At 38.7% G+C, this 12,990-nt stretch overlaps 1 protein-coding gene across 1 annotated transcript in view; it reads left to right on the top strand.

Annotated features, from left to right (window-relative positions):
* The window catches only part of LOC136425305 (alpha-mannosidase 2x-like), a 60,379-nt gene that overhangs the window by 27,001 nt on the left and 20,388 nt on the right, over window positions 1-12,990 (top strand). Inside the window, exons 2-6 of the mRNA XM_066414150.1 lie at window positions 6,467-6,721; window positions 7,088-7,232; window positions 8,464-8,635; window positions 9,282-9,409; window positions 11,418-11,591. Of these exons, the coding sequence (XP_066270247.1) occupies window positions 6,467-6,721; window positions 7,088-7,232; window positions 8,464-8,635; window positions 9,282-9,409; window positions 11,418-11,591 (874 nt within the window). The remainder of the gene's footprint in view (window positions 1-6,466; window positions 6,722-7,087; window positions 7,233-8,463; window positions 8,636-9,281; window positions 9,410-11,417; window positions 11,592-12,990) is intronic.

A 12,990-nucleotide genomic window follows, 5' to 3' on the forward strand; every position in this document is an offset into this window, starting at 1 on the left:
ATTGTATTGATTCCGGGTGATAAATCTATTGTTATGTATCTCCCAGGCTAGTTCTAATAGGAGCCATTAAGAAATAGATAAACACCCCCTTTGTTCTTATATACTGAGCTCGATCAATACTAAAGGAACAAAATGGCCTCTGATTACACAAGGGTTTGGGCTGTGCAGAAAGTATCTTAGGTATTTGCACTGTTAGACTGCATTATTCTTTTTACCTTTATAACATTTTGGCAAAGAACAGATGATACAGTCGAGGTGTCCCTTGATTTATTTTTTTTTCAAACTGAATTATCATCTCCGTGTAAGGAGGTATTTTTTTGCGTGTGTCTCTTTATTTTTGCCAGTCTTTTTGTGTTTGTGCAGTTATTTCCTTTCAACTATATAGTTAGCATGCCTCACCACAGAGTGACAGGAAGTGAAGGGCTAGAGGTCATAGTTGAGGGAGTTCATAGTTGGTAGAATAATTCAGTTACATGTACATGTTTATCTGACAGCTGACACTTCCTGGATCAATGAAAGAGATTTATGGGGAGGTTTTGTTTTTGTTTGGTCTGTGTGTGTGTGTTTTTGCAGTTGGTATATTTTACATATGCTAGTTTTTTTCTCTTTTATTTTAGTCTTTAGGCAGTAATAATTTTCAAGTTATGAAGTTGTGCACAATCAAATCGATGCACAAGTATTTTCTAAGTTACTCCTATTTTGAAGACTTATCTTGAAAAGATAGTAGTATTCATTCAGAAAGATGGCAGCCAGGTCAATCCAATAATCATCTTGAAAAATACAATCAATTGTCCTTGATACCTTAGAAGTGGGCTAGTGATTCTTATTACCTAGAGTAAGCCCTTTGTAGCCCTCATTTATGTGAGTTATGAGAGCAGTTAGAGGAAGGTCTTTGGACTGTCCTCCCAAAATAGTAAAACTTTGATTGAATTTGTTCAACTTTTGAACCAGACATGCAATTTAATGCTCAAAACTATCAATTTTTACTATCAAGTTTTGAGACCTTACCGTGACCGAGGTATAAAGCTTCTGCGTTCTATTGCACATTTATGTCCTATATATCAATGTTATTGTAGTTGCAATCAATATTCCAATGTTTCTAAATGGTCTGTATTATCCTTCCATCTTCCATTTTGGTATGAGATGATTTTTGCGGGTCAGGGTTCAAGTATGATTCATTGTGTTATCTGTCTTGTCCAGAATGGAGGTTAGAGCTCGTCAAGGTGACCTGAAACTAGGGCAAGAAGCAAAATTTTATTTTTAACCTTCTGCAGTGTAAGGGTAGTATTCTTGCAGGTCAGATTTTAAGTATGATTTATCTGGGTACATTAATCTGTTTTTCAGAATTAAGATCAGAGCAAACCATGCCATGGAGATATGAAACTAGAATGCCCTCCTAAAGAAAAATCTATTTTCCTCTCTATGTTCAGGGCTCAAAATTCATTTTTAGAAATAGGTGCACTGGTGCATCCAACCAAAAAAATTAGGTGCACAGAAAGAATTTTGGGTGCACCACATGAAATAAAGGAGAATGTCAGCAAAATATAATTACAAAGTTTAATGCTAGCGCTACTGCCTCTGTTTTTAATCTGTAATTCCATAGCTCTTAAACGTCAAAATTTCAGTTGTACTGCTTTTCTGATACTTACATTTCAAGAATATTCTGTATACTAGTGTACAATTATAGTACCTCTAACCTATAGCCTACAAAAATATCTAGGTGCACTGGTGCACCCACAGTCAAAGATTAGGTGCACAGCTCCAATTTTGGGTGCATACAGATACACATGCACCCACTATTTTGAGCCCTGATGTTTAACCCTCTGCAGTCTAAGGCTTGATTTTTTTATTTGAAAAAAAACAAACAAAACTGCTCATACATCTTGTACTGTGTTGAATACTTCCTTGGTCTAGAATATGAGGAACAAGGAACTAAATGTCTTCACAGCCAGTGTACATTATACTTTATTACAGAATGTATTCTTGCTAGTTAACTGTGAATGCTCTTCCGTCAAGGACTGTTAGAGTGTGAAGTGTATGATTTATCATATCTGTATGGGTCAGAGAAGAACAAGAACTGTTTTGAAAGGGAATTAGTGTGAATCATGGTATGAAGAACAGTTGTGGACAAGCTGACATTAGAGAGGAAAAACTGAAAGGAAAATAGGGAGGATTGCTCAATGGATCCTTATTCAACATAATGTTTGGCATGGAATACTTTCAATTTGTTTTCTGTAGAACTGCCTTCTTATCAGATCTGGATTGAGAGAGTCACTTTACTACATATTTGTTTCCTGTTTCTATAATTCACTCCATACCACAAGTATGGGAGTAAAATATATTGTACGTGCAAAGCTTGTTTATACATCAGACTTTTTTTGAGAAGTACATGTATTCTGAATTTCAAATTTCCCTCCTCTATACATTATTCAAGGTAGATTGGTGATTAAATAGATAGCTTTAGTACATTGCTTGGACTAAAGTTGGGTCCATCTTCTCTACTGCATTAAAAATACTACAAATCCAGTCCCCAACACACCAACACTAGAACAGTAAACCAGCAAATCTAAAGTCAGGAGTGAATCTCTTCTTCATAGATAAGGCAACACTTTGCTTTGGTGTTGTTTACAACTGACAACTTGAAGGGAGGCGTTATCGACAAGCCACCATCTATGTGTGAAACTTGAACATGAGACGATAACAGCTTCCCAATAAACTTGGCAATGGTTAATGTTGTGTCAGCAACTTGGAAATGAATTCTCACAAGTTTCAATCGTTGTGAAGTAAAGAAGGAAATTGTGTTGATTACGTGGATTACGTGGACAGCCTCTGAATATAGATGAGCCTTTGCTGTTGTGAAAGTTTATTTAAGAAAGTTTGTCATGTGTTCATAGGAAATAGGAAGATGAAGTATCGTTGTTCATTAGCTTGCATGTATGAAATGTTGGTACAGGACTATGGTGCTAAAAATGATTGTGAGACCAATTTGGACTAAGGTAGTGCTGTGTATCTAAAGGTAACATCAGGTACCGGTACAGAGGTTTAGGTACAGGCCGAATCTGTACCTGAACAATTTGACAAAGTCCTCTTCAATGATGATAGAAACATGAATAAACAGGCAAAACATTTTTTCAAAACTTCAGGCATCTCATGCAGAGAACCCATGCTTTGAGAGGATCTCAAGTCGATCTCAAGTCAAAGATGGTGCTGATTTCAATGACCATACAATGTTTTCATATTTTCCTGTGCTAAATTTTACCATCTTGTGGTAGGAACACGTTTTTAGGAACAAAATAAATGAAAAAGTAATATATATTGTTTAGTGTATTCAGGTATAGTACCGATATTCTGGTATATACGACCTGTACCTAAATGATTTTCACGGTACTGTACTGGTACATGTAGGCAGCATGCATTTCTTCGAAAACCCCCGCTGTGGGTACATGCAATCCTTCAACGGAAATATAGCTTCACCAATCATGAACAGGATGTACACATGTAGCCCTCCAGGCATCATCCTGTTAGTACCGAAGCCATTTCCACTGAGAGCTCCTACTGCTAAATGTGCGCGGCTCCCCCATAGGCCAGGGGTTAACATTGGATTCTAATTGGATCACTTATCATGTGAGTCCTGGGGGAACTTGTGTCAAACAAAGGGAGCGTTTTGTCTTGACATTGGCTTTCCCCTTGGACTACTCAAATCTCTGATAAAGGGATTTTTGGATTTACCGTAAATCCAATGATTGTTGATGTCAGTCACTGGTGCTTTGGTTAAGTATGCTAGCAATTAAACTAGCAAAAAGAATGTTTCAAGATAATCTGTCTTGTTGCCTCAAAGATTTCAGTTTGTATTTTTATCTTAACCTTCTCCCTGCTGCCTAACTCTGTAACCAATTGAAAATGGGGTACCAAATGGCTACTTCAGTGTGCAAATGGTTAAGATTCAAGTCTAAAAGATTTCTTAGATTTCTTATGAATTTTTTAATGATAATATATGTCAGGGTAGAGATGATAATTTCTGCTAGAGCTTCTGATCGGAGTCTGTGAATTTCAAAAGATATTCACATAAAATACAGTCAGAACTTTTTTCATATCACTTTAGGTCAATGGACACCTTGAAACTAAGGATTTATAAATAGGAGACCACCTAAATATATTCCTTGCATTCTTATTGGAGTTGCTGTCGACAGAGTCTCTGATTGGGATATCTACTGGTACGGTAGAATCGGGGATTCTGCAAGATCGCAATCTCTACCTTTACATTCATGTACATGTACTCTGGCTTGTAGAATATGAAATAATTTCCAACGTCGAGAAGTTTCGGTCCCACTATAATGCACAGATACTAGCAGGTGTCAAGCAGTAGATTCAATTTGATATTTCTGTGGGCTAACAAGATTGTCCATTCCATGTAGATTAATATCTTAGTCCTTTTAACTTAATGAAATTAGACAAGGAATTTGGAGAGAACCTAAGACATTTAAAGCCTGCACCTGGCTTGATAACACGCTGAAAAATGGCGGCTTCTTATCGCGTAAACATTAAGCTTAGCTTCCCCGCCCTACATCGTTAACTCCCGAAGATTGATGGTTTCAATTACCGTGATAAACGAGGTCATCAGTGCCGGGATTTTCTGCTAGATCCCAGTGGTGGGTTACGAAGTGTGACATGTACTAAAGCAAGGTAAACTGTTGTTTTTGCCTTACAAGAAATGATATACATTACATAATTGCTAAAGCTGTCCTTTGTACTGAAATGGTTGTGGTTCTAAGGGCAGTTTCCTTCTTACTTGTAACAGAAAAAAAAAGTACTGCATGTAGTACAGCAAGGTAAACTGTTGTTTTTGCCTCACAAGAGTAAACATTACGATAATGCTAAGCCTGTCCTTGGCACTGAAATCATTTGATGGCTGCTTCTTCGTTCCGAAGATCACTGGGAAGGTTGTCCTCCTGTGCAGGCTCTCCTGTGGCTGTGTAGCCCAATCCTTGATCTGCACACTCTGTTGCAGGCCGGGCATGTAAAGCCCTGTGTAGGTGTAGACTGGGCAGCAGCAGCTTTCCTGTGGCTTCTCTTCTGTGACTGAAATCATAGGCTGTTGTTATAAGGCCAGTTTCATTAAGCTTAAGCTTGTTGCTTATAACAGAACAAAGTACTCCATCTGTACTAAAACTTATACTAAGTTTCCGATGATACAACTTATATGCAGGTATTGTATTCTAAATTATACTAGCAATTCTATATTTCGACTTAATAGAAATATTGGAGCTTATTTTCAAGACACAATTTTCTTTTATTAATACACATTTCTTCCAACCAAGTTGCATGAAAACAAAGTGGCTTTTTCCTGTGATTATTTCTGGTAAATGATTGGAAACATATTTGAAATCCATTATCTTTGGCCTAGAAACTATAGAACAACCAATTATTTCTGAATCACATCGTTCAAATGATATTATCTTTCTGCTACTTTTCAAGGTGTCTTTTAAATTCTGTTTTAACGATTTCCTGCCATTAACATTTCTCGCTTTTAGTACAGTGATATATTGAGGATTTATACACCTTGCTGATGTGTGGATTACTTTCCAATTACCGTTCATTACCTAACATTAATCAGGCCTATCCGTCATGGTGATCCTTGTAAGACATGGTCTAAAGAAGGGCTACGTGTCGCACACATGTATAGTTGGGATATTTGGGCAGCAGTAAAGGAATCACTAGTGTAGCGTCAATGGCTGACTGGTTAGGCTAGCATATATGAGATCGACAAAGCACAGGTTTGCTTCCTGGTTAGACGTTGTATGTCCTTGGGAAAGGATGCTTTACACAACTTGCCTAACTCCACCCAGGTGTAAAAATGGGTAACTGATTTTTGGTTGGGGAGGTAAAACTTCCGACAGTGAATGAAGTAGTAGCTTCCTCCATTGACCCCATTACCCGGAATGTCTGTTTTGTGTGATTAAGGACTAGTTCTACCACCTCTGACCTCTATGTCCTGTTGCAACCGCAATTCTGACCTTTGCAGTGGGTGACACCATCCTCCCACTCACTTCCTGACACTCTACTGACAGTGTATTAAGATAACTATGAACACACAAGAACAAAAACAGCCAGACATGCTGATAAAAACACAGAGGCAAGAAGACAGTGTAACATGTACCAGGGTTTTTTCTACAAAAATTGAATAAGGGGGAGCACACACAGGCAAGGGAGCAATTTCTATGTATGTATGGAAGAATCCATTGCTGAGTGAAGGCTGTATGCTGGATCTGCATTCAACAAGGGGGCACTGGGCTGAAACAAGAGGGTGCAGCGATGAACCCCTGTGTACAGTAGGGTTGCTCTTGTTGGCACAAAGTTGTAGCATTTTATCCCAGTGATTGGAAAGTGTGGCCCTATGTACAATCTGAAGGGATCTTATATTGGGTTGGTTTTAAAAGTGAATTGTTTGTTTTTGTGTTTCTTGCAGACTGAACTAGACTTCATCAAGGACAAAATGGAGAACCTGGAAAACGACATCCACCACAACCAACAGATCATTGACGAGATCCGAAACTCGGTCAAACAGATCATTGGAGGAGAAAACATGTCCAAGTACATCCCTGTGCAGCGGAACATGCCCCCCCTGGTGGAGGAGGTACCGGACAGTCCCGTTCAGGCCAAGATTGAGACAGGGGATTGTTCATTTGTGGAGAGGCAGGGGGAGCATAGCGACGATGTACAGGTATGACAACTTGGAAACTTTGTTTATTTGTTTGTTTATCTATTTCACAAGGGGAAGTCATTTCGCCAGCTGGCGATTTTCAATGAGCCCTGGGGGGAAAACTCCAAACCAAAGTTATTCACATCAATCAAAGTTGCAAGAGATAACGAAAATTTTATGAAAACTACAAATTGATATACAACCAAAGTAACTTAGATTTTTGCAGGGTTTGAACATTTCTATGATTAGTCTCGTTATGCAATGAAATGACATCCCATACACGTATGTGTTATAGAAACATATCTATTGCGGTTACGTGTCCGTGATTCACTTGCCATTGAAAACACCTCTTGAAGTTTTTCCTTTTGTTCTGTTCTATGTGTTTAGATGCTGGATGTGTTAGATATCCTACCGTTTGACAACCCTGATGGAGGGGTGTGGAAACAGGGCTTTGATATCCACTACACCGACAGGGACTGGGACAACCAGCCGCTCAAAGTCTTCGTAGTACCTCATTCACACAACGATCCAGGTATGTCAACCCGAGTCTCAAATTCATCACCATAGCACTAGTTAAAGTTCAAATTCTTCTCACACATTTTGGTGCATAGGGCAGTGCCCATCTCTTATTCTGTAGCCCTTGGATCGCAACAGTTGTGCCATACCACAGGCTATCCTTGTAAAAGAAATCAAAATTGAAAGAAAATATCCGGACACACAGACACACATACACGCATACAAACACCAAAACCTCTTTATTTTCATGTAATAAGATAGAAGCCATTCAAAGTAAAACCATTTCTTCTGTCAATCAAATTGTCATTTATAGAAAACGCTTGCAGGGCCTGGCATGATTATTGCAATCAAATATGATGATGACCTTCAAAAATGTCGCTACCAGTGACATGAAAAATAGGTGAATCTTCGAAAGACATTGACATAGTCAAATGTGATTAAGGCCCCAAACCTATTAAGGGCTTACCTTTGGCTTGGAGTTGGTTTGTAGTCTGAACTCAATTAGCACATTCTGATAACCTCATAGAACAGTCGTCACTTGGACAGACAAGTTAACACCTTCTCACATGGGTTAATTCACACAGCTTATCCTGGTTAATCCAAGCCATGACATTAATTCACTGTATCTGCCAATATCTAGTTAAAGCTCTGTCATATTTTATATTGGAATTTGGATACAACACTGTATCACTTGTAGATTTGGACTGATCTAAATCTTTGTTGTTCAGAAATTGATTGACACTAGAGCAGATAAATTAGCTTTTTCAGTAGACATAGTACAAAATATTATGAAGTGCCAGATGGTGAGGTATAGCAATAAAAGACATTTTCTTTAACAGAGGCTAAAACAGAATTCAAAGAAAATGTGCATATGTTTACCTAACCATTAAACCGCATTTGGCTGTAGCAAACCAGTTTTGTGCAGTAGGTACATGTACAAGCTGTGTAAGACAGGACTGTAAGGTCTGAACCACTCACACCAGGATAATACCCCTACTTTTTTCAATAAGTGTGGTGCGATCTTTAATGTGTTTGAAATGTGGCTCTCCTCAAACACGGGACCTCTGCCTTTATGTCCCGTCTCAGGGGCGCCCCTAACTGAAGCTATGAACTCATTTTCACCTGAGTCAAGTGAGGAAATAGATGTAAAGTGCCTTTCCCAAGGAAACAACATTGGGGCCTGCTTGGGATTCAAACTCAGAACCCTTAGAGTTTACAACCCTAATCACCTTACCACCTATGTGCAGGTTGGATCAAGACAGTGGACAGGTACTACCTGGACCAGACTCAGCACATCCTGAACAACATGGTGGACAAGTTGAAGGTCGACTCTCGGAGGAAGTTCATCTGGGCCGAGATCTCCTTCTTCTCCATGTGGTGGGACAACATCGATGCCGAGAAAAAAGAAGCTGTCAAAAAGTAAGCTTTCTGTGGAAATGGTAATCTTTCATCCTTCTGATTTGTGTTGGGGTTTTTTGCCACTGCCTTTGTATATTGCAAAAAATGTATCCGTCTATCTTTTTCTATGCAATTCTAAAGCTTTGTTAACATCCTTCATTTCAGCACCAAGGAGAAAATAGCTTTTCATTTTGTACTCCATTCTATTCAATACTAGTCCATTCTATCATATCATATTCACATTCTATTCTGTTCTTCTCTTTTCTATACTGTATATAATGCGCTTTTCTATTCTATGCTGTGTTATCCTTTTTAATTCTGTTCCATGTTACTCTGCACTATTCTATTCTATTCTATTCTATGCTGTGTTATCCTTTTTCAATCTGTTCCATGCTATTCTATTCTTCCTATTCTATGGTGTGCTATTCTTTTGCTGTTTGTAGTCTGTTTCAGGCCATTCAATTCTATTTTATGCTATTCTTTTAATGCTGTTCCATGCTTTTCTATTCTAATCTATGTTATTCTATGCTACGCTGTTCTTTTTTATTCTGTTACATTCTATTCTGTGATGGTGATGATGATGTGTTACCTTGGTTGTGTCTTTACCCTATAGGTGTGAATGTGTATGTGCATGCATATTTCTAACCCTTCCCCTTGATTGTTGCAGATTGGTGGAGAACGGCCAGTTGGAGATAGTGACTGGAGGCTGGGTGATGAGTGATGAGGCGATCACACATTACTACGCTATGATTGACCAGATGATTGAGGGTCATGAATGGATCAAGAGAAATCTGGGTAGGTGGCAGGTGGCTGTGCTCTTCCGTGATCAATATCAGTTACTGTAGTCAGTTTTCCCCATGTTCACCCTCCTTCCAATTTCTCCCTAATTTTTGACCTTGTCTACCTTCATTGTTCCTCCACTTTTTGCATGGGTATTTTCTTTGTTTCTTTCTTTGTATCTGTCTGTGTTTCTTTGTCTTTCTTCTTTGTCTTTCCTTCTCTCCCTTTTCCTTTCTTTCCCTGTTTTTTCTTTACTTCTTACTTTCTTGATTCTTTTCTTCCTTCCTTCCTTCCTTCCTTCCTTCATTCTTTCCTTTGTTCTTTCTGTCCTGTCTTTCCATCTGTTTGTCTTTCCTTTCTCTCATCCTTCCGTCCTAACATCTTTTTTCTTTTCTTCCTTTCTTCCACCTTTTGTCCTTACTCCTGTGCTTTCATCCATTTGTCCTTCCTTCTGTCCTTCTTAGCCCTTTACCGATGTCTTCTTTCCATGTCATTTTACCCCTCTCTACTTTATGAATGTTGGATTCAATTCATCTTTACTACTTTGTACATTAATCTTAATTTTTCCTCCGAGTCTATCTTTCACAGTTCCTTACTCCATTTCCGTCAATACCTCAGCTCCTATCTTTCGCCCACGGTATGAACCGCCAGCCCGATAATGCATCCCAAATCCATAAAATACGTTCTTTAAGCTCTAAATGCCTCACTACATCCACAATCAAAGCGAGCTCTGAATCCAGACTTTATCTTGGCTGCATTCCAATTTCCAGTTAATAGAGTACAAAATAGGCTTGGGGGTTGATATTGCACTCAGTTTGACAGGTCTCCCTTGGGAACTTTCCAAAGTGTGTAATATTTGGTGCTATTGGCGTGTTGCTTGCGCGGAAAAACTTCAAAGCATCCCTCTCTCCTAGCTTAAGCAAGATGGATACATATCGGGGCATAGGCCATGGGATATACCGTTGGGAGGCGTAGGCCTTTAAATATGCAATACTTGGAACTAGTTGCTGGAAAATCCTTCAACTATTGCAGGATTGCCCTTGTAAGCATGGTACAAAAAATCCTAAGCCACAGAAAAGTTTACTCTGTCAAAAGATTACCTTTATTCAGGTGACAAACTTCAGTATATGCTGATACACTACACAGTACAGTAAAAAGATTGGAATAGCATGCACCTGTTTTTAGTATCCCCCTGGCCATTGTGGCCACTTTTTGTTGGTCCGAAGGATTTTCCCATTGACCTAAGTATTAAGAACTCTGTCTGTAGTGGCCTCTTGGCATCTAACGCAATCACCAGCCATAAAGTTAAGGTACAGCCAATAGGTAAATACTGCCAATCATCATGGCCTTTCAATCTTCATTTTTAAAGGTTTAGTAAAAGGCAATATCCATATGTACTTTGGTTATGAAATGAAGCAAACTCTGTATAAGGCTGTTCACAGATGTGCAGCGAGATGCATTGAGGGTAAAATGTCAAAGCTGAGGCCCCTGAGACATAAAAAAAAACATGTCTGGAAATGTACATGTATGGTCTAGACAAGAATTCTGTCTCTGACTTGAATTCTGATGCTGGGTCACGAGCGACTGCCGATGATGATCATACGATACATGAACTGTTTACAAGTTAGGGGCCTTGACCTTTGACATATTGCCCACCATGCATCTTGCCTCGCATGTGCAGTTTAAACCATGAATAGGCTTATCATGAAACACATTGCAACAAAACATAAATGAAACATTTCCTGTAGCTCAATTGGTGGCGGCTTAACAGTTGATCTCCTGGTTCCTGGTTGGTAACTGAGAGACCCTGGTTCAAATCTGGGAAGTGCATCCTTGTTGGAGCTACTCCATTCTTCAGAAGGGACGTAAAATTGGGAGGTGCCTTGAGTCAGCCCCAGTACTCATATGGGTTTTATTTGTTTGTTTGTTTTATCGGCCAAGGTACCAACTGGCTGTAATAATACAACAAGGTGAATTGAATTGAATCTCTGACTGAAATGGCAAGATTTGTTCCACATTTCAGGGATCAAACCAAGGAGTGGTTGGGCGATCGACCCGTTCGGACACTCTCCCACGATGGCGTACCTGCTGAAGAGGATGGGACTGCAGAACATGGTGGTACAGAGGGTCCACTACTCCGTCAAGAAACAACTGGCCAAGGAGAAACAGCTGGAGTTCATGTGGAGACAGAACTGGGGTTAGTTCTTTTTGTTTTTTTGTTGTTGTTTTATTAGGATCTCAATTAAGGTTACATACATTTCACACTATTCTACCTGGAGTCCACTACAATACAATTAAATGAAATATGGTATAAAGAAAAAAAACCTACGCAATTGGTTGACTGAAAATTAAACAAAATCAAATTTGGTGAGTGGGAGAGGTCAACATAAGATAACGGAAACATATCTGGGTATTGTATGCAAAGAAATCCAAAAGTGATAATAATTGACAAAAATATTGATACCTTAAATAAACTGAGCATAAATGTAATAACAAAACATGAATATGATAACTTATTATAAATAAACTGATTATGTACATAATTGAATGGGATTGGCAGCGACAAAATGAATTGTAACTTATTAACGAAAGGACTGAAAAAATGCTACTAGTAAATAAAATAAAATAAATAGAATTGAATTCAGTTCATTTTGCAGTCTTTGTGGGTCCAGGACAGGGCTAGTCCAGATATCAAGCTTTGAGGAGTGGAGAGAAAAATAAAAGAGATAGTAGGGTGAAAATAAGCCCTCGCTTTCTATGTATTAGGCCCAATTTTAATTATACACATCTGGAACTCTTGCTGAATTGTTACCAAGAAATGTCGGAGAACTAAGAAATTGAAATTGGTGTGCCCTTATTTACTGTTACAGTAGTTCATGGAAGAAGAGAGATGTTTGTATTACCTTTTAGTTACTTCCCTTTCCTTCTGATAAATTCATCTTACTTAGATTCAGCCCCAAAATCAATACCTTCATATGATTTCCGCACAGAAGATCCACAAACATATAGTTGAGTTGACCTATTTAAGAGGATGATCAATACCCTTGCCTTGTACGTGATGAAGTACATTTTGGTTGGCTGATTTTCCTGTTCTACATTGCATGAAGCTTAAACAGGTGCAGCTAGCTGGGTTGGTCTTAGTAATAAATTCTAAATCCTTATCATTAATATCTATAGATGGCTTTGCCAGAGGAAAAAATAATTCAACAGTAGCGGTGCTAGAGTAAGAGGGTCTGTATGGGGGCTTAGACCTGGCAATCACTCACTCACTCTCTCCCATAGCGTAGTCAGCCGTCGGGGCAGCAATGCTGTGCGATAAATTTAGGAGGGGTGGGAACACTTAACGGTAAATTTAGGAAGATGGCAACACTTAACGTTAAATTGACATGCATTCCTATACACGCTGCCCTAGATTTGGGTATCTTAATTAGAAAAACTGTGCTGTGAACAGTCAGACACATTTGATTTTCATTGTGACTTTGGGCAACCTAGCGTTGGATTACATTGTGTAGGCGAATTACCAAAAATTTATATATAACACGAATGATTTACTTAACGTTGAATTATTATAGTAAGGGCTGGTTAAGATTCATTGT

The sequence above is a fragment of the Branchiostoma lanceolatum genome, chromosome 19 (genome assembly GCF_035083965.1).
Source record: "Branchiostoma lanceolatum isolate klBraLanc5 chromosome 19, klBraLanc5.hap2, whole genome shotgun sequence".
Lineage (NCBI taxonomy): Eukaryota > Metazoa > Chordata > Leptocardii > Amphioxiformes > Branchiostomatidae > Branchiostoma > Branchiostoma lanceolatum.